Source organism: Aspergillus eucalypticola (genome assembly GCF_003184535.1).
Source record: "Aspergillus eucalypticola CBS 122712 chromosome Unknown BO83scaffold_19, whole genome shotgun sequence".
NCBI classification, from domain to species: Eukaryota; Fungi; Ascomycota; class Eurotiomycetes; order Eurotiales; family Aspergillaceae; genus Aspergillus; species Aspergillus eucalypticola.
The window spans coordinates 122647-147649 of NW_020290293.1; the positions used below are offsets into that span (position 1 = coordinate 122647).

At 53.2% G+C, this 25003-nt stretch overlaps 10 protein-coding genes across 10 annotated transcripts; 5 read left to right on the plus strand and 5 right to left on the minus strand.

Moving 5' to 3' along the window:
- Positions 1–14: 14 nt before the first annotated feature.
- Positions 15–1360, minus strand: BO83DRAFT_448767 (uncharacterized protein; the record flags this gene model as incomplete). The annotated part of the gene is made up of 6 exons (XM_025536697.1): positions 15–319; positions 384–454; positions 517–890; positions 947–1014; positions 1077–1113; positions 1181–1360. The coding sequence occupies 6 exons, from the start codon at positions 1358–1360 to the stop codon at positions 15–17; spliced, it is 1035 nt and encodes a 344-aa protein (XP_025386094.1).
- Positions 1361–2429: 1069 nt separating this feature from the next.
- On the minus strand, positions 2430–3016 carry BO83DRAFT_428838 (uncharacterized protein; the record flags this gene model as incomplete). The annotated part of the gene is made up of 3 exons (XM_025535423.1): positions 2430–2747; positions 2808–2885; positions 2954–3016. The coding sequence occupies 3 exons, from the start codon at positions 3014–3016 to the stop codon at positions 2430–2432; spliced, it is 459 nt and encodes a 152-aa protein (XP_025386095.1).
- Positions 3017–4276: 1260 nt separating this feature from the next.
- On the minus strand, positions 4277–5966 carry BO83DRAFT_73982 (alpha/beta hydrolase). Its single transcript, XM_025537565.1, has one exon. The coding sequence runs from the start codon at positions 5821–5823 to the stop codon at positions 4603–4605; it is 1221 nt and encodes a 406-aa protein (XP_025386096.1). The 5' UTR covers positions 5824–5966; the 3' UTR covers positions 4277–4602.
- An 803-nt stretch (positions 5967–6769) lies between these two features.
- BO83DRAFT_364547 (NmrA/HSCARG family protein) lies at positions 6770–8303 on the plus strand. Its single transcript, XM_025529628.1, has 5 exons — positions 6770–6861; positions 6930–7415; positions 7485–7674; positions 7743–7912; positions 7969–8303. Exons 1-5 carry the CDS (start codon positions 6817–6819, stop codon positions 8044–8046), a joined length of 969 nt encoding a protein of 322 aa, XP_025386097.1. The 5' UTR covers positions 6770–6816; the 3' UTR covers positions 8047–8303.
- A 907-nt stretch (positions 8304–9210) lies between these two features.
- On the plus strand, positions 9211–12128 carry fmaE (monooxygenase fmaE; the record flags this gene model as incomplete). Its single annotated transcript, XM_025533396.1, has 3 exons — positions 9211–10010; positions 10400–10513; positions 10568–12128. 3 exons carry the CDS (start codon positions 9211–9213, stop codon positions 12126–12128), a joined length of 2475 nt encoding a protein of 824 aa, XP_025386098.1.
- Positions 12129–12669: 541 nt separating this feature from the next.
- On the plus strand, positions 12670–13331 carry BO83DRAFT_316962 (uncharacterized protein; the record flags this gene model as incomplete). The annotated part of the gene is made up of 3 exons (XM_025527687.1): positions 12670–12841; positions 12891–12953; positions 13009–13331. 3 exons carry the CDS (start codon positions 12670–12672, stop codon positions 13329–13331), a joined length of 558 nt encoding a protein of 185 aa, XP_025386099.1.
- Positions 13332–13657: 326 nt separating this feature from the next.
- gliP (nonribosomal peptide synthetase gliP) lies at positions 13658–18301 on the minus strand (the record flags this gene model as incomplete). The annotated part of the gene is made up of 1 exon (XM_025536698.1): positions 13658–18301. One exon carries the CDS (start codon positions 18299–18301, stop codon positions 13658–13660), a length of 4644 nt encoding a protein of 1547 aa, XP_025386100.1.
- A 668-nt stretch (positions 18302–18969) lies between these two features.
- BO83DRAFT_418652 (FAD-dependent oxidoreductase) lies at positions 18970–20431 on the plus strand (the record flags this gene model as incomplete). Its single annotated transcript, XM_025534829.1, has 3 exons — positions 18970–19038; positions 19088–19964; positions 20035–20431. Exons 1-3 carry the CDS (start codon positions 19008–19010, stop codon positions 20429–20431), a joined length of 1305 nt encoding a protein of 434 aa, XP_025386101.1. The 5' UTR covers positions 18970–19007.
- An 845-nt stretch (positions 20432–21276) lies between these two features.
- BO83DRAFT_448776 (uncharacterized protein) lies at positions 21277–22057 on the minus strand (the record flags this gene model as incomplete). Its single annotated transcript, XM_025536699.1, has 4 exons — positions 21277–21377; positions 21430–21631; positions 21685–21809; positions 21859–22057. 4 exons carry the CDS (start codon positions 22055–22057, stop codon positions 21277–21279), a joined length of 627 nt encoding a protein of 208 aa, XP_025386102.1.
- An 815-nt stretch (positions 22058–22872) lies between these two features.
- Positions 22873–24979, plus strand: BO83DRAFT_317350 (MDR family MFS transporter; the record flags this gene model as incomplete). Its single annotated transcript, XM_025527699.1, has 3 exons — positions 22873–23474; positions 23524–24849; positions 24901–24979. 3 exons carry the CDS (start codon positions 22873–22875, stop codon positions 24977–24979), a joined length of 2007 nt encoding a protein of 668 aa, XP_025386103.1.
- Positions 24980–25003: the final 24 nt, after the last annotated feature.

Genomic DNA, 25003 nt, shown 5'->3' on the forward strand with positions numbered 1-25003 from the left:
CAAGCAGCAGCTTATCAATCTATCGATACATTAGTCCCTATTGACAGAGGCGATGGCGTTCCAGCAAAAGGGCCCTTGCGACACGCCGTGTCCGACTCGTCGGCGTGACTACTGTTGACTCGCACAGTTTGAGTGAATACGATTTTTGAGTCCTCTACCTCCACCGCTTCAGTCTGTGACGGTCGGGATAACAGACGAGGCATCTTGTCGCGCAACCGTGTCAAGGAAAGGAACAGTGGTCGCATATTCGACAGGCAAGAGGCTGTTATACCCACGGCGGGCTCAATGCAGGTCCACACACTGGCGGGTACTTGGTCATCTTCCATGGTGCATCTCCTGTCAGTAGAGTACATCCAACTCAGTTAGACTTATTTGATTCTTACAGGTAATATCGCTACCGGCATTTGAAAGCTCAATTAGTGTCACCAGACGTACGATGTCAAACGCAAGCGTTCTGGTGATAGTATATGCAGGTCAGCAACAGTAATCCGAAAAGTCAGGAGTAAGGATTCTAACAAAGCACCAAGGCAGAAGATGCCTGTCAACATAAACTGTTGGGCACGCGGTACCTGTAGGTTCCAGACGTGTTTCATCGGCAACGCCAGGATAACGGCGTCAGTCACAATGTTCGGAATTTGGAGACCATAGTAGAACTTGGCCAGGTCGATGCATCCGCCCGGAATCGTCGGGTTCCAGAGCTTCTCCAGTGGAATACACACGACGCCCCCAATCAGACATACCCCGAAACACCACAGGATAACAATCGCTCCGACGGAATTGGCCGCTAGTATCATCGGTCGGATGGAAAAGATTCGCTTGTATAATGCCAGGATGGAGAGCTTCGTGAATGCGATGCATAGTGTATATAGAAAGCTGCCACTGGCCAGAGTCTTGACGGGATGGTCAGCTCAGTAGCACAGGGGTACAAGCAGAGTAAACTACCAACCTTTAAGTACACTACCAAATCTGAAGGAGGAACGTATACGATGTGAGTGCCTAGCCCGTTATACAGCACTGCCATTCATTAGTCAAAGGCGTTCCGGTGCAGTTGTCAACCATACTGGGAGGTTACGCACAGACAACTCCAGCCAGTGACACTGCATATTCGAAGACCTACCACCAGCATCCACTGTCAGCAATACTTGGACGAGCCTTGGGGGTTTCAAAAATAAGGACTTACCAATGCCACGATTATTAGGTAATCATCAAAGAAGACCTTGGTGCCCGTGATCTTGCGACAGTACAGACGCAGGACAACTGACAGCGTAGAAAGGATCAACGCCAAGCAAGTCGCAGTAATCACGACATGCCGCAGATTATCATGGTCGTATCCGAGATCACCAGTCTCCGATGCCGCCATCGTGAGTGGAAGTCAGCTGTGACAGGGCGATTCTCGAGGTTAACAGGAGAGTGTGATTTGCCTTCAAGACCATGGGCAACCTCAAATAAAAGAGATGTCATTTAGCGAGAGTCAGGAGTGTCAGTGGTACGTGAATCTACATCGCGTTCGCAAAGGTGCTGATTGATGTCATCAATGATGGTTGCAGAACCTCTGCTGCAGCGTATTATTGGCAGCCATGGCAACTAGTACAGCCACCCGCCGATCGAGTCAAGTAGGGTGTCGGAATTGATGGTACCCTCGCTCAGAATGGCAAATTTTGCACCACCTGTCAGCTGTCGGCAAATGCCATCCATCATTTAGCCCCCTTACAGGAAAGCCACGCTCAACAATTCCAGGTCAGTGGTTTGCGGACCTGTCAAATTGCCGAGCTAGAACTATGTCTAGTATCATCAGCGACCGAACGCCCCACTGTAATATAGAGTTCATGTTTGGTACCTAGATCATAGCGTGGCAACAAGTCGGAAAAGGAACCGCTTTGTAGTAGAGCGATTTCTCAATATAAGTGAGGCTAAGGACGAGTTGTGTGATCGAGTATCGATTTGGCGACTTGCTATCCAACTCCACATTGGGTCCGGTCTACCCACTGTCGATCTTCCAATCACCCGTCTACTACTTTCTACATCGGCGAGAACTTGGCCCCAAGGGAGAGATGACTATGTTACACAATTCATTCATCCCCGTTCCCTTCCACAAAACCCTGTGGCAAATGGTGTACTTATAGGAACCTAATAATAAAATGTGACAGGGAACAATCGGTCTCGGCCATGTGGTACGGCGTGCGATATCACTTCTAAACCCAGTTTATCAACAACCTATGATAGCAGCTACTCGGCTTGAGCCGAAAGAGAAATAAGCTCCAAGCTGGCCAGTGGGGCCGGTAAGGATCACAGTGCTACTCCAGCTGCTGAACTGCTTGGGTGAGCTCCGTTATCAAGGGGTACAATTATATAAAGTTAGGCGTGAGAGTTAGTAGATCGAGACCTTGCTTGAGCACACACGTCATTATTATTGCCTGCAACAAGTCCATTCATAGAGCAAACCAACTTTCTGTGTTGGACACCTTCTCCGCAATCCAACCCCTAATGGCCAGGAGAGACGCGCGGGTGAACGCAGCAACCTTGACAACATCATCCACGGCCCCGGGACCGGGTATTTCGCCAGCGTCATGCTGGGCCAGCTTCTCGGTATCCGCGTAGAGAGCGTCGAGCTCTGATGTGTACATTGCCAAAATACCTGCACATTGTACGGTGTCCTTTCCGGCACACAGCATGGACTTCTCCGGAGTGGTAAAAAGAATGTGGCTCTTGGCGATGCAGGCATGGGATAGGCACTCCTCGTTCGCCTGCTATATGCTGGGCCGGAGTCTTTCAATAACATCATCCCGGTGGCTCGGGCTCAGTCCTACTTCTGAGCGGCCCAGTTCAATAATAAGAGCAGCTTGAAAGCATGTCGCCGCGGCAACCAGAGCCCCTGTCACCTCAGGCTAGAGGCAAGTATATAACCCTCCAACTAGACGGAATTTGTCTTCTTGCTATTGAGAAAAACAATCACATCATCCAATCTTGCATACGGCCCCCAGAGGTCTAACTTGGCGGGATCCGGGTAGCGCAGCATGAGGTCGTTGGTATAATATTCTTGACAGTCGGGGAAGATTAAAAACAGAAATTAGTGACCCTCGCGCTCTGGAGTGCGCACCATCACCGCCTCATACTCGTCCGCGGACACATGCCGGAGTTCAACGCCCAGCTGTGGATGGAAGTGAAGGTAACACCAATATTTAAAAGGATTACATATACCCATGGCGTGGATTACATTCCGGATCCCCAGCCCAGAAGCGCCATAGCCGTTCAGATTCCTCAGCTTGCGGGCTACTATGGCCCCGACAGGCTGGGGCAGATCCCCGCCACAATACATCATGTACTCCAGATGGTTGCCGCAGTACTCCAGCAGATCAGCTGCTTAGGACAATTCCAGTACGATTAACAGGACAACAATCACCCAGTCAAATGGGGTCTGCTTCCTCGCTGCTACCATCCCGGTCATACTGGGAAGACCGGCAGCAGTAGGCATTATCAAGGTAATATCGACAGGTATGGTAATTAAAAAGATGTGCCCTAGTCCAGCAGCCTACATATCTAGTTAACACCCGCAGTGGGGTACCATTGGATAAGCTTACTTGGAAGAGACAGAGTGAGATACATACGCTTACCGAACCTCCAGCTGTCCTGGCCTGCGCAGCCAGCGTGTATATCAAGTCTTTGCATGTACATATGCTTCACAGCGCTGTCATGGGTCTAGATAATAGGCTTGGGAATGCCCGTCGACCCCGATATGTGCAGAATGGCAAATCGATCATGTGCTGCGTCAGGATATGTTTTGGCGTAGGGAAAAGATGGCGCTGGATTGGACGACCTTGCTGGGGTTGGCGAAGCAAGAGGGTCAGGGAATTTCCGTGATCTCTCAGCAGCCCTTGTATATATTGGAATGACCAATGACCAAAAAAGTACAGGGATTTTTTTTGTCCGACCAACAGCCCTGACCATCAACATGGGTTACCTGTCAAATCAACTCACTTGGCATATGTAAATACCCTAGCTAGCTGGGGCTATCCTTGCCATCGGCCAAGCTCATTCAATCAAGACAAGGTCAACCCATGGTCTACAACAATAGCACCCGTGGAAATATCGGACAGCAGCGAATACAATATGACCAGCCCCACTTCCTTGTCTCCATCATTCACTATCACATCGCCATCAGACAAATCAAACCGTTTGTCTCCTTATTATCGCGACTAGGTGTAGCATGCATCCGGTGACTCTCACAAGGAGGTGAGGGTGGTTAAGAGTCGGTAACCGAAATCAGATAGCGATTTGAGGACTCAAGAGTTGCTAACTTCGCAGAAAGGCCTGAGTCGCTTTGAAGCTCATGGACTACGCCCGGCTAAGAGGAATGTTCTAACTTCTGTACCAGGAGCTTTAACGGTACGTAAACTGCATAGTGATTATAATGGTGCTGGTTGCTATCATTAGCAGCCATAGCAGGTGGTAGTTCAACCATCGTCTGCTCTAAGTAGGCTAGAAGCAGCTCGGGATTGGCAGTGTTCTATGTGCAAATGACAACTTATGCTGAATCTGTCAGCTGCTTTGCGGTGCATCCAACCTATCCCGGAGGCCTTTTCATTGCCTCTGTGTCGGTTCGTCCTAGTTTCCGTGCAGCAGACCCGTGAAGGCCGGGTTTGCGGATTCGAAGGCACGCATAACGGCCATGGTAACTACCGGATACCCCATTATAGCATCATGCAAGCCAGTCTTCAGGATCTGCTCCCGGATGATGCCATTGTCGGTCTTCCAATTCACGACAGTACCAGCAGCGCCAAGGTCTACTTTGGTGCCTGGTTTCTTGAGCTCTAGCTCATCGTAGCCGATGCCTCCAGGTACAGTTCCTCGGACTGCATGCCAGAACACGGCTTGGCTGTGGTGCGAGGGGATGTCGTAGTCGTCTTCCGCATGGATGATGGTAAGATAGTATCTTTGCCCGTTCACTTCGTTGGCCCGTACGTACTCATAAATGCGATCCTTGCTCAGCCACTTGTCCCGGATGAAGCGCTGCAGAGATTCGAAGAGCCATGGGAAGCGCGCAAGTGGGGACAGGATCGGAATCATGCCCGCCACACGGTAGGTCGAAACCAACGTCGCAACATCAACAAACGGGGCCACCAGGACGCTGCCAGCAAATACCACGGGTGGTGTTTGGACAGCAAGGTCGCGGGTGATGGCAAGGCTGACGGCAGTCCCCATAGACTGACCGAAGATGAGAATGCGAGAGGGGGGAATGCCAGCGACCATCATGGCCCAGTCGACCGCCGCACGGGCGTCGGTGATCAGGCCCGCCTCCGAGGGTTGACCAGTACTCCGCCCAAACCCTCGATAATCAAAAGTGAGAACATGGATCTTCTCTGGCTGGCCAGCGGACAGCGCCCGGTAATTGGGAACGCGATAGCCCGAACCCACCGTGCCCCCAGCACCATGCATGTGCAAGATCAGGCGAGCGTCAGGATCGTCGCGCAGAAGCTGGAAGGAGAGCCGGGAAGTAATATCAGAGACTAATCCTGCGGGCTCCGCAACCAGGGATTGTTCGTGTCGACGGTACAGTTCCACCGGCAGAATGTGCCAGGCGTAAAGCTGCTCTCCATCGAGGGTCCGGATTGCAAAAGGGGTGACCTGGTTGCGTAGAAAGCCAAAGGTTTCAAAGACATTGAGGTCTTTAAACCATGCCATTTCGATGGCAGGCAAGTACACCACGTGGGATTGGAATGTTTGCGTTGTCAGCAGGCCCAACAGCGTCGCGTATAAGCCGACCGCGATGGCGACTGAAAGAGAAGCATACTTGAGTAGAGAGGCCAAAAGGCTGCTGGCCGCCATGATGAAGCTGTAATGGATTCAGCACCCAGATAAGTGATAGACGGATCGTAGGATGGGTGCAAAGATCCGGGGGTCAAGGGAAATAAGGTGTTTTTGGAGGAATCATGAGTAGTCGTAACAAACATCCTTGTGCTGCCGGGCGGCTTCTGCGACCGTCAGTTTGGCTGCGCTGCGATCCCCTGTGTACCTTCCGGAGATCGCCATCGCGGCTGCAATCTAGATAGCGGGAATGGGAGATTTAGTTCCACAGTATGACAAGAATGTCATCGAAGGAACTTGAGTACCTCTATCTTCTTCGTCCGGTGAGGAAGGGGAGCAAAGGGCAAGAAAAATCGACGAAACAAATGACAGGCAGCTGCCCAGGCGTTGTCGTTGCCTGAGGCACCCATAAAATGCGCCCCAAGACGGTCAATTTCTGGTAAGAAAACCGGCAGAAGAAGCGTCGTAGCAGTGGTATCACATTATGCCTGCGGTTTTTCAATTTTCTTAGGATGATACGTCTCAATTCTTCAGATGCTGGGCACCAGTACTAATAAGAAACAGTGGTAGCCAGCCGCTCACTTCCTTTTGGCTGTCTTGCGGCCAGCTACTACTACTAGTACTAATGAATTTTACATGTTACAACTGACTAGTTAGGTTACCGTTTGTACTCAGTACTACTTCTTTTTGGCCCCCCTGCGATTGTCATTGGCTTACCACCATGTCTGGTGTATCTATTTTCATTCTTGTGTCAAAGCTTGTCCGTATCTAGCTATATTCCGGATTGCTCAACCAATGCTACTGTACCATGATTATCTCGTACATTCATTCCAGCCTTCCATCCTCTCGGGCCCCCGATGAGACCGATAAGCCGAAGACCGAGCACATGAGCAGCCCCTCCAGTTCATTCGACCACTATATATCTGACCGGTAAGCATATATTTGTAGTATCTTTCAGTTTTCCCATCATATTCTGACATCGTACCAGTATAAGCCTTCTTCCTTCCTGTCAACATGTCTCCTCGCACTGTCATTGTCATCGGCGCCACAGGCTCACAGGTCCGTTGCATGCTTAGATCTTGCTAAACATTGCAGTATATTTCTTCTGGTCGCTGATACGTATACAGGGAGGTCCTGTCGCTAGGGAGCTCTTGAAAAGCCCGCATCTGTACCACGTCAGAGCTTTGACGCGCGATCCGAGCAAGCCAGCAGCACAAGAGCTGGCAGAACTTGGGGCAGATGTTCAGGCGTTTGATCTAAATGCTGGCATCGACGCCCTGCTTCGGGCGTTCACGGGCGCTGATGCCATATTTGCTATGACAGACTTTTGGGCAACACGCTCAGCCAAGGCAGAAGCTACCCAGGGCCGAACCATTATAGACGCCGCAGCTCTTACCTCAAACCTTGAGCATTTCATCTGGAGCTCACTACCAGATCCTGAAAAGGTTTCTGGGGGCATCTTGAGAAATATTCACCACTGGAAGAGCAAGAGTCTAGTTGCAGACTACATACAGCAGCAGTATCCAGAGTTGTGGGGCAAGACTACCGTTGTGCTCTTTCCCAACTATTTTGAGAACTGTCTGTCTCATCCCGAGCGCTACCTCTCCCAGCCCGTTGGTCTACCTTGTTACTCATTACCACATTCTTGATACTTGACATACAATCTTACCAGGTGATTCTAGGATGCGCAAGGCGTGCATCATATGTACTTGCCACACAGCCCGTCCACTGTCATGCCGAACGGATCGATTCGCGACACAGGCAAGCTTGTTCGACTATTCCTGGAAGATGGGGCCACCTACTTCACAAAGACCGTGGCTTTCTATAGTGAAGCCATTTCGGAGGCAGCGAAGCAAGCCATGATTGGTAAAAGTAACTACACCTACATAAATTTCTATCTGGTGTTACATGATCTGTTGGACTTACGGAAAATATTCCAGAATATGGCTTGCAAACAATGTACCATGTGATTAGCCCTGATGAGCATCAAAAGAAGCTGGAGAGTCAAGGTCTATCTCCTGAGATTGCTCTGGATTATACTGAGCAGCTCTTGATGTTTGAGAATTTTGGAAACGTGTGTGATGCACCAGGAATTATCCAGGCAAATGAGGTACGTAAAGCCTTAATAACAAAACTGATCAATACACCGGAATTAAGACAACGCAGATTTCAGGTCTTCGCCTTCAGTCGTGGGCTGAGTTCCTAGAAGAGAATGACATTCTTGCAAACATGAATGCTGTCTGATGAATCTCAGCATATACAGCAGATTTGATATTGTCTTTGTGTCTGGGATTCTTAGAAATCACAGAGCACTTTCACGAGTTTGATACATTCATGTGCCCCAAATAATAGATTCCCTGCCCATCCCCCCTCTGCCTGAGGCAATGACGGAGGAATATTTATCCGAGGCACCTGATCGGGGGTAGGACAGAGGCCCTATTTTGTTGTCAGCTTATTCAATGACTTAAAGCGTTCTTAATGAACTTATAGTTATGCGTCCTCTATATATGAGTGTATCAGCAGAAGCAGTAGACTATGAATTCAGCGGAACGGACATTTTTTTTCAAAGGTGAACCATACCCAGCCGGATACCAAGGCAAGCCTGACCGATAAGCCTTGAGAGGATCAGCAGAGGATCAGCAGAGTACCCACAGGCGATGGACTGACTGGTTATACTCGGGTACAGACATGCAAGTAGCACAAAGGTAGATCAACCAACAACGACGTTTACACAGTGCATGGCAATGGACCTTCAGGGGTTCCTTTTGATGTGAAAAGGATCAGAAGTAACATTTCCTTCCGTACCACCTGCATGCCGAATACCTGAATTCCCCGACCGGTTCAGCAATCCATCTCCGGCGGTGTAACTGGTTCCCTATGGATCGCATGGTCATGCTCGTCTTCATCTTTCATCATGTCCCTACTTTTCCCAGAGTCCTGCACCCCTTCCACTTTGAGTGGCCTGCCTTTCAAAACACGAGAACCCCAACGCACTGGTCGCCCGTAGATAATGAAAAGATGGAATACTTGCTGGCCATGATACGAGGGCGGATCCTTTTCACTTCCATTCGCAGCGTTGCTTACGGTCGAGGCGCCTGTGATTTGTCCGTCCGTCTGCTCCTGTGGGGAAGCGGCCGCAGCCACATCCAACAACCAATGCCCTAAGTGGAAAAGTGGACCAGGTCAGCGAAGGATGGGCACTGCCCGATGCCATCTGACCCAACGTTTCAGTGCCCTATAAATCCAACCCCGAGCCACATGGGATTCAGTGACATCCCAAAGTGATATTCAGTCACCCATCATTACACTATGGCTACCTTCAAACCGCTCCTCCCACCCCGGGCTGTTCCACGCGACCGTGGCGATGGCCCGACTCCACTGCCCGACTCCACGAGATCTTTCTCGCCCATGGTTCGCGACAACCTTACCCTCTCCTCGTGGCTCCTCCTGGGTGGCCTCGTGCAAGGCTGTGCATTTCTACTGCTGGGTCCCCTGTCCCTGCTTCCGACCGCGGCAATCCTCCTCTACAGAACCATCGACCATCTGCTGATGGCCTGCCACCTGACCCCCAACCGGTACCTGGCGGGATCCATCCCTATCAAGCGCAGTGCTCAGTATCCCCGGCCCGATGGCACCTTTGGCAGTGAACCGGCGGGCGAGTCTATCGTGGTCTTCCATTTGGGTGCACGCTGCCACCATCCTCTCGGGCTGCTCGCTCCAGGCATGAAGGAATTGGGCGACAGTGCCGATAAGATGCGACGGAACATGCGCGCCAACCCTGTCAAGTACGGTCTATTGGGCTCCTCGCACTGGCTGAAGAGCGACAGTGCAGCGGGTAATGAGTCCATGACCATCTTCTACCTCCGCGACTACGCTGCTCTCCATCAGTTCGCGCACGATGAGATCCACATGGAAGGGGTGCGCTGGTGGGCCCGCATCGCCAAGGACCATCCGCATCTGGCCATTTACCATGAAACCTACCTGGTGCCGCGCGGAAACTGGGAGAATATTTACATTAATGGGTGGTCGACTGGTCTGGCCGATACCTGGTTTCCCGTGCAGAGTCAGGCTGACAAGGAAAAGAATACCGGAGTGGTTGAGCAATGGGTGCGACCGTTGGTTGATGCGCGTGACGGTGCCTTACGGTCGGCCAGTAAGCGGCTGCAGTTGACACGCCTGGAGGGTCGTGAGAAGGAGCACGATGATATGTATAACCAACCTGAGGGCCTGTGATCGGCAGCTACACGATTATCAGCGCAGGAAATTCATGCACCTCTCCTCTCCACTTTTGTGATCTCTTCGATTTAGCCCATTTTCTATCGTAATTTCATCATGTGCACTGAATCTGTCTCTCACTGCTTCGCCCCGGATCCTTAATCCTCCAGGAAGAAACTAGAGCGGACTAACCTCCTTCGAGTCTGCTGCGGTGGTGTTAGTGGCCGCGCTAGACGGCGGATGTCTGCATGCCGATCAATCACAATCCAGACGGAATTTGCTGGCCAATCCTCTGTTAGCCATTTTCGTCTTTCTAGGCGTTAATCCTCTTTTCGTTCCCCTCGCGTATCGCCACGATTCGGAACAACGCACTTCAACTGAGCCTTCCCGTACATAGGAGCATGGACCATCCTAACACGCTGCTACCGTTTCGTTCGGACTCTACGCGTCGTCGACCTGGCTGCAAGAGATCGAGAACGGGATGTCGCACTTGTCGGTAGGTCTACGAAAATGACCCAGGTCCCCACCTGTCGCTACTGACTTGGAGCAGAGCTCGCCGCGTGAAGTGTGACGAAACCCCACGCGCCTGCCACAGATGTACCTCCACGGGTCGCGTATGCGATGGCTACGAGGTGCAGAGACTGCCTTTGGTGAAGAATCCCGGGACTAAGATCAGCGCTGACCTGGGAAGTGGCTTCCGATGGACCATCACCTCCGACGAACGCCGCTGTTTCTCCTACTTCCAGCATCATACAGCGCCCACCTTCCGCGAGATGTTCGACTCCACTCTCTGGCAGCATCTCGTGCTGCAGATGGGTCAGTCGGAGCCAGAGGTGTATCATGCGACCGTGGCCCTCAGTGCGATCCACAAAGACTCAGAGACCAGAGGAATGCCCCTGGCTGCCAACTTCCCCGGGAGGAGCCAAGGCCCATGGCTGCGCTTTGCGCAAGAGCAGCTGGGCCGTGCTTTTCAGATTCTCATCCGGCGCCGGGCCTCCCCTGATCCCCGGTTGCGCAACGTCACCCTCCTCTGTTGTTTGCTCTTTGTCCTGTCCGATCTGCTGCAGGGACAATACGACGGTGCCTTTACCCATCTCCAGAGTGGTCTGCACATCCTCCGCGAGCTTCAAGCAGAGCGAGAATTGGTGGCACCCACGCCCCGCCAAGATCTGGTGGAACGGTGTCTGGTGGCTGCCTTTGCACAGCTCGACATTATTTCCGCTCACTATGGAGTCGGGGGACCTCTGCTGTGCATCGATACCCTGCCGACCCAGTGGCAGTCGCGACCGACATCAGCGGTCGGCTTCGCCAACCTGAAGGAAGCTCGTGCTGCCTTCAACCTCGTCACAAGCGCTGCGTACCGTTTTATGATCTCAGGTATGGGAATGTCAAAGGAAGAAATCACGCGCAACTACACTATTATTCAATCGAGCCAGCTGCGGGCCCGGTCCCTGGCCTCCCGGTTTTGGCATTCCTTCGAGCCATTCTACCGCAGCTCCTACTATGCCCTGGATCGCAAAGAGCAGCGAAGTGCCGAATTGATTCATCTCCAATACCTCGCTCTGATGGTGTCGCTGGACACAACCCCCCTGGCCGGAAACGAAGCTGCCCTAGCTGCCTTCACGCCTGCCCTCGACAAGATTGTTTCCTTTGCTGAGTCAATCATGGCCAGGTTTCCTGAGCGTCCCACCATCAGTATTGACGTGGGCGTTCTTCCACCATTGTACGATGGGGCCATGATTTGTCGGGATTATCGCGTTCGATGGAGAGCCATAAAGCTCCTTAGGGCGTGGCCGCATCGAGAGGGCCCTTTTGATTCCAATTGGATTCTCGCCCTGGCGGAAGAGGCACTGCGTCTGGAATTGCTGGCCGATCCCGCCGTCAGCCTAGAGGAACCTGCAGCGTCTAGTATTGTCCACGACGATGAGTTCGCGCCTTGCCGCATGCTGCGGGACCTCAATGAGCGACGGTCGCAGATTAAGCAAGTATTAGCCCAAACGGGAGGCGTGTTGGGCGATGCAGCTTCTCCAGCAGACTGTTTAGGCGCTGTCAAAAGTGTGGCTGGGTGGTCATGCATGCGTGCGTTTAAGGCGAGGTTTCCGAATTCCTAAACCCCTGTTCCGATCTAGGGTCAAGACTGTTGTGGGTCAAGCGTCTTTACATACATCACTCAGCACACCACTCCGTAGTCTACAATATCTACTATCTATTCATGAAGTAATCATGACAAACCTCGTATCAACAACCAAGCTCGTATCCTGCAGAGTGCTAGAATGAACGGCTCACTCCTTCGCCTCATCACAAGCACTAGCCCACGACTCGGGAAGCTGTGCTGCAGAAGCTAAACTGGCTTAGGCTCTTCTAATCTTGATTCAGACTACCGTCGCTAACTAGTAGCTGAAGAAACCAAGTTGGGTGGATATGAGGCTGAAGGCTAGGGTCCTTGGCTCCTCCACTTCGGCTTCCTTCCATCCAAGTCGACTTGTGATGACGTGTCCAGGATGGCTGCTAGCCTAGCATCATCACAGATGTTCACGGCTGCGGAAGAAGTATTGCCCATTGGGTGCCTCCTACCGGTGAAGAATCGTCTATATAAGGACATCACACACCCAACAGACTCTTAACAGTCACTCAGGTATACCAATAGCAACAATGAAGGCCTCATCCACAACCACCGTCCTCTCTGGACTTGTCGCCATCGGCAGCGTGGCTGCCAACCCTCTGCGTCCCCTGGGAGACTTGACCAAGCGCAATCCGGACGGCAACTTCACCCTCTACGCCTATGGACTTACCTCTGAACCCGTCAAGTTATTCTACGCTGATGGTAAGACCAACCCCCCTTTACCACTATCATTAATACTGACTGAACATAGGACTGGCCTACTTTGGAACCGCCTCCGACTGGACCTACGGCTCCGTCGTGACCGACATCACCAGTCAGTTACCCCTCCCTCCCCTCTCAAGACCCATGGCAGCACTAACCCCACACAGTGACCTACAGCTCCGACGAAGTCTTCGCCGAGGCTCTCACCGAGGGCGTGACCCTCCCCGACGACACTCTACTGTACATCCGCCCCAACGCGGACGAGGTCACCGAGGTTGGCTTCACGGGCGATGACACCCCCTCGGATGCCGTAACTGATCAATGGATCTGGTATGGGGGCTGGATCATGTATGAATCCGACTCTGGGGAGCTGTTTGATACGTTCTATGTCAAGGATACCAATGTCTCGACGGTGTGGCAGCTGTTTTGGGTGCCTGCGGGGGTGTCGAGTAGTGGGTATACGTTTGCGAATGTACGGGATGTTGCTTGATTTCTTTCCCGCTCTATCCCGACCGGGGATGAGTATCGGATGGGATGCCCATTTGTGGATGATAGTATGGTGGTTAGCATTTAGTGATGACAGATATCAATGTCAGCGTGCGCCGTTGCATAGTCCGAAGTCGAAGTCATTATGTTCGTCTAGTACAAAATCCGAACTCTTGGTACTTGAGGCCTGTACTCACTTTCTGTTTGTGTATCTTAATCAGTTAAGCAAGCAATAATCATAGCAGAATCATGACATTCTATATCCAGAACTCCATACCCAAAGCAAATCTATAAGAACATCACAATCTAGACACATGCCAATTCTAACCACTATTCACTCCTCAGCTCCGTCAATCTCTTGCCAAAGTACCTCTCCACCTTCTTATTCTCTCCCCCAACACTTCCCGCCATCCCCCTCATCCTCTCCTTAATAGCCCCATACCCCTGTCCAGACACAATCATCCCCAACGCCTCCAAAATCAACTTCTCCACGCCCTGAATCTTCTCCTTTTCAATACACTCCGTATCATGCTCCAGCCGCATCAAAATAGTTCGATCAGAAATGGCACAAAACTCCACCAACAACGCAAACTTCGACCCCTTCGTATACGTAACCAACGGATCGAGTCCCTCGACCGGCAACTTCGGCGACGAGCGATCATCATGGAAAGTAACCATGACATCCAACAAGGGATGATTCGGGAAATCAGTCATCTCGGCAGCACCCACCGCCTCAAGCAGCTGGTTCCATGGAATCGCATGCGCAATGGCCGACTGGCTGGACCGTTGGACGGCACGAACGAAGGATTTGGTCGATGCGGCGGTCGGATCCCGCGAAGCCGAGAACTGGATACGAATAGGGATGGGTTCTAGAAACAATCCGACCGTGTCGAGATCGTCCTGTCCGCGGTTGAAGTATGGTCCACCCAGGACGACGTCCGTGTCGTTGCGATGAGACTGTAGGGCTAGTGCCACCGAGGCTAGTGCTAGCTGGTGCAGCGTGACGCTGTTCGTCTCGGTGTATTGAATGGCCTGTGTAGCGAGACTCTGGTCCAGTCGGACGAGGTGTGTCTGGCCGCCGTAGCTGGAGCGGTGGGTCAGGTTGGGGATGCTGTATAGGGCTTCCCGCTGGACGGTGGTGTTGCCTAGGTACCGCACCCACCAGTCGCGCTCGTTGGCGGTTGCCTGGGAGCTCCATTGCGTTGTCTCGTGGTAGTTGCGCTTCACGGGGCCGAGGCCATCGCCGCGGTACAGACGGACCACTTCGCCCAGAATGACCTGTAGGGTGGTGAGGTCGGCGATGAGATGGCTCATGGCGACGAGCATCATGGACTTGGAGACGATCACTCGGATCGGGTGCTGGCGATCAGGGTGGAAGGGTCTGTTGGCTTCGCGCCAGAGGTTGAAGCCGTGGACGCGCATGACCTGCGGACAGTAGCGAGCGTAGGTGCGTCGGGGTCCCTTGCCGCGGTAGTCGAGGTGCGAGCGACTGCGGAAGATGTCGTGGCGGGCGAGCACGGCGTTCCAGCAGGCGATGAGATGCTCGCTGTCTACCTTAGTGCTGTCGATCTTGCAGGCGAAAGTAACATTGAAGGCGGACGTGCCGAGTTGCAGCTGGTACTTCTCCAGCCATTCTCGCTCAATGGGAGACACGCGGTTACGACCGAGGGGTTTGATGATCGATGCATCTGGGGAGGAGATCTGAGAGATGAGACCGTCCACTGTCTGGGCCAGTTCGGAGAGGTTCGCGGCTTGGATGATGCGTGGGACGGGCACCTTCACCCCGAAGGTTTGGGAGACTCTGCTGGCGAGACGGAGTTGCATGACGGAGTGGCCGCCCAGCTCGACGAAGTTGGATTCCGGAGTGAGGGCATCGCTGTCTGAGCCCAGCGAGAGGAGATCCTTCCACAACTCGGCAAGGGAGTGCTCCGTCTTGCTGGAGAGGGTGCGCTTGGCGGCTGGTTGAGCTACCACTGTGCACTGGTTGGCGATCTCCTTGTAGTCGAGCTTGCCAGCAGGCGTCATTGGGAACTTGTCGACCACCATGATACGACGGGGCATGGCATGCACTGGCAGCACCTGGGACATGCGCTGGCGGACATCAGTGACCTTGAGAGTCACCGGCTGGATCATGGCAACGAGGTAATCGTCCTTGGGGCAGATAGCGACCGCGGTGGATTCGGGAATGGCATTGGCAACGCGGATCTCTAGATCATTCAGATCAGTGCGGTAACCGCGCAGCTTGATCTGGCGATCATTGCGACCGAGACATTCAACCTGGCCGAATCGGTTGAAGTAGCCGCGGTCTCCAGTGCGGTACATCTTCTCGCCTGGGCGTGCAACAATGTTGTCGGGCAGGAACCGCTCCGCGTTCAACTCAGGACGACCGAGGTAGCCGTTGGCTACCTGCACACCGGCGCAGTAGATTTCCCCGACCACTCCGGGAGGGAGGAGCTGCCCGTTCTGGCCGAGGATGTAGATGCGCGTGGTGGCGTTAGGGCCGCCGATGGTGACGGGCTGGCCAGGAAGCAGACGTTGGATGGTAGCACCGCAGGTGGCTTCGGTAGGGCCGTACATGTTGTAGAGGGTAGTGGCGCTGGACCAGACGTCGTTGACGTACTGTGGCACGGGTTCACCAACGAGGTAGACGGTGCGCAGCTCGGGGAACTGCTCAGGCAGGAGGATCTTGGCCACGGAGGGGGTCAGAATGGCGGCGTTGCTCTTCTTCAGGTGGGCAAACGTGTCGGCACCATCAGCCAGTACTAGAGTAGCGCCGTAGCAGAGAGCCGAGAAGATCTCGTGGATGCTGCCGTCAAATGCGGGCGACATGAGCTGCGAGATGCGCTGGCCAGGAGCGGCGAAGAGTCGGACCTCGAGATCTTTCTGGAAGGCTACGAGACCGGCGTGGTGGCACATCACTCCCTTCGGCTTGCCGGTCGAGCCGGAGGTGAAGCATAGATAGGCGTTGTCTTCGGGCTGGGGTGCGGATCGGTGGTGGGGAGTGAAGTTGTCGGGGATAGTGGCGATCAGTTCCTCGACGGAGAAGCACAGGTTGCATGCTTCGGGAGCAAGATGCTTCTGGGACGTGGCAGGCGTGAGGTACAACTTCCCACCGGCTGTCTGAAAGTTGGTGTTGCGGATGTGGTCGGGCAGACCAGGGTCCTGGGCAGAGTAGACGCCACCAGCCTTGAGGATGCCGTAGATAGAAACGATCCAGTTGATGGACCGGTCGGCCAAGACGCAGACGACTTCGCCAGGTTGAATCTGCAAATTTGCAGCCAGGATGCTGGCCTGTCGATCCATCTCCGCATATGTCAACTGAGTGCCAGCCTTTTCCACAGCGATGCCGTTGGGAGTCTCGCGGACAGCGCGTTCGAAGAGCGTGACGAGGTCGTCGTGGATGGAGCACAAGGAGGTCGAGTCAGTCTGGCAGTTCCCCATCTGCATGAGGGTCTCCTTGCAGTCGTCGGTCAGGATGTTCTTCATGCAGCCCTCCATGGTCTGCTCAAACAAAAGCAGATTCAGTGCATGATGGAAGTGGTCTGCAAGCATCTGAATGTCCACACGATGGAACTGTTGTGGCCGGAAGCACAAACGCAGAGTTCCAGTGTATGTCGTGTAGATCGACAGAGGAGTGTCGGGCACGACGCGGAACCATGACTCCTTCACGGGTCGGACTGCGTGACTGTCAGATGCCTGCATTTCGAACTCCATCGCCAGTGCAGAGGTGAAGTTGCGGGTGTATCCGTCATCCGGGACGGAACTCTGTACTGATGCCAGCTGGACTGAGTGGGCAAACACCGCACGGAGATACTCCGCAGTCGACAATTTGCGGTCGATGGACACATGGAAGGGCAGCACGTTGATCAGCGGGCCAATGGTATCCTCAATGCCTGCGATAGGCAAGTTACGACCAGCCAGGACGGTGCCAAATACAACAGAATCAGAGTCGGTATACAGAGAGAGTGCCATGGCCCAGGCAGCGTGGTACCAGGCAGACAGAGAGACACCAATTTGACGAGCACGAGTGGAGATCTCTTCCAGGGGAACATTGAAAGTGACATTGTCGATACCCGCAGGCATCTCTTCACGGACTGGAGGAAGAACGAGTTCAGCGGCAGGCTGGGGATGCTTCTCCCGCTGCTGCGCCCAGAATTGCTGGTGAATTTGGCGATGTTCCTGTTGGAAGACACGGAGTCGGTTAGCCACCTCGCCGAATGGGGCACCGGCGGTGATAGCACGACCATTGATGACATCGCGGACTTTGCCGTAGACAAGCTGACCAGACATCCCGTCGACAAAGGCGTGGTGGACACGCCAGATGACCGTGCTGATGCCTGCTGAAGGCAATGTCACAACCTCAAATGCACACTGAATGGTATCCGGGTGAACGTCCCGCGCGATGGCAGCATCATAGGCTTCCTGCGAGTCGACCACGGTTTCCGTCCATGTGAAAGGTGCCGACGGTGTTTCATGGCAGGCATCTGACTCGAAGGACATGCGGAAGATGGGCTCGGTCTGGATGACAGCCTGCCAGGCGGCTTTAATGACAGGCAGGTGGGCCGTCTCGTATGTTTCGAAGAAGTTGATCATGTTGGAACCCGGGGTCGTTTCGTGGCTGTGCAGAAATGACATCTGCATTTCTGTCAGGGCAGATGCTGTGTTGCTGCGAGGCACATCCTTCTGGACAGGGGCTGACCGCGTCTGGGGTGTTGCTGGTTGGTAAACGACAGGCACATGGGTCGTTACTGGACCCTCAACAACGGCGGAAGCCACGAGCTCGGCCATGCTGCTGCTCAGGAGAATAGACTCCATGGTCAAGGCAATACCGTCGCGCTTACATGCGGAGGCCAGCCCCAATGCAAGCAATGAATGGCCACCCAGGTTGACGAAGCTGGACTCCAGGTCCACGCTCTCAAGGGGAAGTTGAAGAAGCCGGGCGGCATGGGAGACGATGATCTGTTGGGACTGCATGATGCTAACAAATGCTAAACAAGAAAGGTGCTAATGATACAAGTCCTCAAGTGGTGTGTAATCTTAAGGGATTCTAGACGATTGAGGGGAAAGACTGTGATATTTCCGATGTGTTGCTGCGCTGATGATAGAGTTGATGCCACGAGCAGACTCCTCTGCTTTTATGGTCGTCCATTTCGTATAACTTCACTTCCAAGCCGCTTCAAGTAACTCATTCTGCCAGACGCCTTAGACTCTCCTCCGATGACGCCTTTCTCCTGGACAACAAATCCGGCAGGATCCCTGCCATCTCCGAAAACGTGGCCGCCAGGATCTTGCAGGAATCACGATGTGAGTCGAAGTATGAGTCGAGATGCAAGCTGAGATGTGCCTGCGGAATTGAAACCCGCTAGTTTCAGAACACGAACGGTTGAATTCGGCCCCCAAACCCGCGATCGATGATCGTACGGGGGCCCCGACTCGTATTAGAGTAAGCATTTAGGGCAGCTCCCCAGGGTTTGCAGAGTCTCGGATCCGCTGTCGGATCCGGCATGCCTTATGCTTCATCTGACAAGTCGTTCTCTCTTCCCTGCCATCGAAGTCGGCTAGAATCACCTTATTTGCCTATAAATAACACACTTTGCTCGTCCTAACCGGTGACTTCCATCCACATCCACATCCATCCAGCTTCTCAACTCCATCTCTCTCAGACACATCAACCTTGAAAATGACTCCTCCTAAAATTGCAATCATCGGCGGTGAGTCTATTCCTCTGCCAATGTTATAGTTCAAGGCTGACTTCACTAGCGGGCCCTGCCGGTCTTACCTTGGCCCGTTTGCTGCAACACAACGGCATCCCCTGTATCGTCTACGAGGCAGAGGAAAACCGCCATGCCCGTACTCAGGGTGGCTGCCTCGACATCCACGAGGGGTCTGCACAAGTGGCCCTGCGGGAGTGTGGTCTTTTCGAAGAGTTCCTTGCAGTTGCCCGCACGGAGGGCGAGGTGTTGAAGATTTACCAGCCCGACGGTGCACTGCTGCTCGACGAAGGTTCCGATTACGGCGAGAAGCGCCCAGACTCTTTCAATGGACGTCCAGAAGTCGACCGGGTCAAGCTGCGCAGCATGCTCATTGATTCGCTCGAATGGGGCAGTCTGCGCTGGGGCCACAAACTTAAGAAGGTCACCACTGAAGCTACGGGCACCTGTCTGCAATACGATCTGCACTTCCACGACCACACCGAGACGGGGTTCGACCTGGTGGTTGGCGCCGACGGGGCCTGGAGCAAGGTGCGCCACTTGCTCACGGACACCCGGCCCATTTTCTCGGGCATCTCTGGCGTAGACTTCAAATACAGCGCCATCGACGAAAAAGACCCGGCTCTAGCCCAGCGCGTCGGCAAGGGCATGTGCCTGACTCTCGGCAGCCACACGACTGTACTGTCGCAGCGGAACGGCGATGGCTGCGTCCGGACCTACGGGTTCATGCGGCTGCCGGAAAACTGGCACACGACGTGCGGCATCGACTGGACCCAGCCGCAGCAGGCCAAGCGGGAGTTTGTCGATCGCTACTATGAAGGGTTCAACGATGACTCCAAGAATCTCATGCTGGAAGCAGACGACGATTTGGTGCCCCGCCCCATGTACATGCTTCCCATCGGTCACAAGTGGCAGCACCGTGCAGGGTAAGTTTCAGTTCTCTTCCTGTTGCTGTTTCTCTTCAGACAAGTTGGGCTGAGCTAATTTTGGTTTTAGTTTGACTCTTATTGGCGATGCCGCCCACTTGATGACACCATTTGCGGGAGTTGGCGTGAATGTGGGGATGGAAGATGCTCTAGAGCTGGCACGGGCCATCATCGCGCGCAAGAGCACTTGGGAAGATGGCCAGCCCTTTGCAGGTGCAAATAGTCTCTCCGCCGCAGTGGGGCAATACGAACAGGCCATGTTCCCTCGTGCTGAAGGCTACGCCCGTGAGACGTGGATGTATCTGAACCTGTTCTTCAACGAGCGGGGCGGTTATGCCATGTGCGAACACTTTGCCAAAGCGAAGGAGCAGGCTAAGGAGGCTGCAGTGGAGAAGAAGCCTGAAGAGGCGGAGAAGACTGGGGAGGTGAAGGAGACGGTGGTGGAGAAGGCTATTGCTGTGGAGTAAATCTGTCATCTGTTATTTGTTTCTAGAGCTATACCCAATTTAATCTTTCTCTTCATCCACTTGTTTCCATGGTAAATCTTGGCGATCGATTCGATGTAACGTAGTTGTGTGGGCTCGCGATTACTTTCCCTGTGGGAATATAAGTTTTGCAGAGTTGGAGATTGGAGAAGCGGCTCAGAAAAAAATCACCCTGCAGAACCAACACTTTAGGCACTGACAGGCGATTGGGGGCCAGCCAGACGTTGTTTGAAAGTTATCAGTAGACCCTGACTGTCGATCACCATAGCCGATGTTTCAGATGTCAACTCTATTCACGGGTTATTTTTCCAGCAACTCTGCCTTGCCAGCTGTCAGAAACCTTATGATAAAATGCCAGGCTGCAAACTTCAATATTCTTCGCAGTATTGACTGGGATATCGACTAGTGTCAGCCTTGTGTGACCCGGTGATAAGCTTAACAGAGGAGATAATCCAAAAATAATGAGGACGGGAGAGCAGAGCAGGAGGCGCACATAAGCTTCTCGTATTGCCCGCACAGCCGATAATCAACAACAGAGGCAATGCTGCTGACTGTCTCTGTGTCAGAGTTATTCCTTTGATGAGTCAACTGCATTACCAACTGGCCGTTTCTTGATCATGTGAAAGTTCCGAGGATAACCGTTTTGCTTGGCAAGACATTTTGTGAAACTTAGAAAAGTATTGAATGCTGTTTTAACTCCAAACTATCGAAGTATCCTGTTTAACCCGCAAATCAACAGGAGTGCTTAGTGGTCCTTCCACAATGCAATCTCGTACACAAAACACAAAACAATCACAGCACAAAGACACTAATTCCAACACTGTTCACTAGTAAGAGTGAGGCCCGTTCATCTCTCCCGTCATCTTTCCTTCCGCCTTCAAGATGGCCGTGATGTTGTTCATAGCGCTCTCGTGGAATCCCGCAAAGTCTGCCCAGCATTAGTAACACAACCAGTGGTCCTCGGAAGCAATAAGACGTACCGTAAGCAGAGGAGAAACAGGCATGGATGTTCCACAGCATGTACGTCTCCTTCTTGCCAATGGCGTGCACATCCACCCACTCCCAGGTGCCACCAAGCTGGCCAGCGGGTCCGGAAGTAGTGTTGTAGTAGAAGGGCACGTCAGCCAGTCCGAAGGTGAGCTGGTAGCCCTTGTTGCGCGGCAGCCACTTGAACGTTCTCAACTGGTGACACAGTTAGCCGTGCTCAGATGCTTGCCTCAAAGTATCTCTCTCACCTCTTCGGTCATCGGATACACGCCCGCGTTGGGAAGCTCTCCATACAGAACGCGCTCGGCTCCCGGAGTGTAGGGCTCGCCATGGGTCTCGGTGGGACTGGTACCAAACCAGGCCGTTTCAAAGACTATCCCGGTCAGCCATGGCATATCGAGTAAGCACGAGGTTTCACAAACAGTTGGCAGTAATGTCCGAGATTTCCTTTGCAGGCACTGGCCAAGTCGCCCAGCTGGTGGAGTTTTGCAAGAAGGTGCCCGCAGGACACGAACAAGGACGAGGGGTCGCGTCGCAGGCAGGGAGAACCTTGTTGTTGCCCCCGGTTGGCAGGGCCAGGGCCGAGAAGACGAAGGTTGCAAAGGCAAGAGGAAAGTACATCGTGGCTGATGGAGATGGAGATGAGATTGTAGAGATTGAGATCGACAGAGAGTCGCTGGGATTTTGGTTTCTTGAGGTGATTGCTGTGATTGAAGCGTTGAGACTGTTCATGGAGGTTCATCAACTTCCAGTCTGGTTCTTTATATACTTCTTCAACGCTCTCATTTCAGTCTTGACCATTGTAACTTCCTTGGTCTCGCCCCCACTCGTTTGAATCCTGTCTACATGTCCCTCTTGGTATGACTCCTGATCCGGTCCGGTGTAGCGAAGGTGTACCAGTACTGGCATTGTGGTCTCAGCAGAGGAATGTTTCGAGAAGCATAGCCACCTCCCCGCTCGTGATACGAACTTCATCCTTCGTATCCTTTGTCCAAAAATGCTAGGCATGACATAACATTGAAGTCAGTTTATCCGGCTGTTGATTGGATACTGATGGGATGGTTCCGCACGGATGGGATCCATGGTTTCAGCTTGAAGATTTACATTCCCGATCAGCACTAACATCTCACCTCGTCGCATGGCATGGCGATGAGCCTCCTGCAACTCGTATACTATCCGAACGTCGTTAGAGAGATCTATAGACCACGTCGGATAGCCACGTGGGGGCCAGGCAGGTGCATCTGCGCCTGTCAGAATCCTGCAGCGGACATGTCGGAGACTGCACCGGTTCGGATCCGATCGGACCAGCATGTATGTGTTGCCGTTCAGGCCGAAAGCTATTGAGATCCTTTATGTTGCGGAAGATTGCAAGGAGAATGGTATGATAGATCTAGTTGTATGGATGCTTCTGTCTCTCTTGTCCTAGAACAGTTACCATGGCTGGATCCATTGCCCTGAACACGCGAGACACCATTATTGAGATCCGGGTGCGCCAACCCGACGCCCTCCCGCCACCTACCAACACTACTACTCCTCGCATTGAGGAGGTTGAGGAAGAGCCGAGTGAACCTCATCAAGTTCCCGGGGAATGGCCCGATGTTCCCGTACCCGTTGCCAGACCCCGGGAAGGACTGGAACGCAACGCCAGCCGACGCAGCCGTACCAGACGGCTCAGCCAGCGTCTAAGTGTGTCCAGCGATATCTTTCATGATGCTATTGAAGCTCAGGGCTACGGAGGAGCCGGCACTGGGTCCAAGCGGCTGAGTGGAATTTATCGTCGTTCCATTATTGAAGACTCGGTTGAAGCTCTGGGTCTGACGGAACCGACCGAGCAACTCAAGGTCGAAGAGCAGGAGGAACCACCCACCAAGACCAAATACGGACCCCGAATATGGGCCATCATGGTGGCACTGTGTGTGACAAATCTTTTGGTCGCGTTGGAAGGAACAGTCATTTCAACGGCGCTGCCGACCATCGTGGAGGACCTGGGCGGCGGCGAAGCGTATGTCTGGGCTTCCACTGGATATTTTCTTACCAAGTAAGTTGTGCAACTATACACAGTAATTAACGTTGCTAATAGCATATAGTACCGTCTTTCAACCTCTGTATGGGCAAGTGGCTGATATCTTCGGCCGGCGATGGCTGATCATCTTCGCGGTAGCCATGTTCGTGCTGGGCAGCGGCATCAGCGGTGGTGCACCGAGCATGAACGTGCTCATCGCCGGTCGCGTCATTCAGGGTATCGGCGGTGGTGGTATTACACTGTTAGTGAACCTGATTGTGTGTGACTTGGTGCCCTTGCGCGAACGTGGTCGTCTCATGGCCATTGTATTTGCGGCAGTCTCTGTTGGCACCTCGTTGGGACCCATCGTCGGAGGACTGATAGTGCAACAAACCACCTGGCGCTGGGTCTTCTATCTCAATCTGCCGGTCGGAGGCATTTCCATGGTACTGCTCTTTGTCTTCCTGCAAGTCAGTCATCGCAGTGAGGAAACCTCCATCAAGCGCCGTCTGGAGCAGATCGACTATGGCGGCAACCTGATTTTCATCCTGGCCATCTCATTCATTCTGGTCGCCCTGGCGTACGGCGGCACACTCTGGCCGTGGAAGTCATTCTCGACCATTATCTCGCTGGTCTTTGGGTTCTATGGAATTGTTGTATTCATCCTCTACGAGCAGAGCAACTTCTGCCGCCAGCCCACACTGCCCATGCGTCTCTTCACGCGCCGCACCTCGGCCACCGCATTCACCATCACCTTCATCCAGTCCATGCTCACCCTACTCGTCATCTACTTCCTTCCGGTCTACTTTCAGGCCGTGCTTTTAGCCTCCCCAATACGGTCGGGTGTTATGATGCTCCCAACAGTACTGGTATTGGTACCGGCCTCGGTAGTCAGCGGTGCCCTGCTATCCAAATTTGGTCGCTACAAGCCCTTCCACTTTATCGGGTTCGCGCTCTTCACCCTGGGCTTTGGCTGCTTTATCACACTTGATGAAAACTCACCAGATGTTGCCTGGGTCATGGTGCAGATTGTCGTGGCCCTGGGGTCAGGCTCCTCTCTGAGCACGCTGCTACCAGCTGTGCAGGCTGAATTTTCCGACCAAGACACCGCAGCTGCTACAGCGGCGTGGGCTTTTGTGCGCCAGTTTGGTGTGGTCTGGGGTGTATCAGTACCGTCGGCAATCTTCAACGCTCAGGTGGAGCACGATCTCTCGGGGATCAGTAGTGACAGTGTCCAAAAGACGCTCGGCGGAGGCGCTGCCTACGAGCATGGTACTAAGGAGTATGTCAATTCGCTTACCGGGGATGTGCGAAAGCAGGTGATAGGGTTGTATGCAGACAGCTTGAAGATAGTGTGGGTTTTCGCGACTGTTATCGCTGGAGTTGGGTTCATGCTGGTGTTCTTGGAACGGTAAGTTGATCTTGTTGCTGTGTACGTTTGGATGGATGCTAATGGCTACAGTGAAATTACGCTGCGGACGAAACTGGACACGAAGTATGGATTGAAGGAGGAGAAAAACGGCGATTCATCTAATGCATAATGGTGTATATGTTATTAGGGCTTA

What these genes read in the sequence shown, in the direction of transcription:
- BO83DRAFT_73982 (XM_025537565.1), bottom strand. Translation starts at nt 5,823, where the DNA reads ATGGCGGCCAGCAGCCTTTTGGCCTCTCTACTCAAGTATGCTTCTCTT.
- BO83DRAFT_364547 (XM_025529628.1), top strand. Translation starts at nt 6,817, where the DNA reads ATGTCTCCTCGCACTGTCATTGTCATCGGCGCCACAGGCTCACAG. An exon ending in TCGGCGCCACAGGCTCACAG is followed by an intron (nt 6,862 to 6,929) that starts GTCCGTTGCATG and finishes ATACGTATACAG; the next exon opens with GGAGGTCCTGTCGCTAGGGA. An exon ending in GCAAGCCATGATTGGTAAAA is followed by an intron (nt 7,675 to 7,742) that starts GTAACTACACCT and finishes AAAATATTCCAG; the next exon opens with AATATGGCTTGCAAACAATG.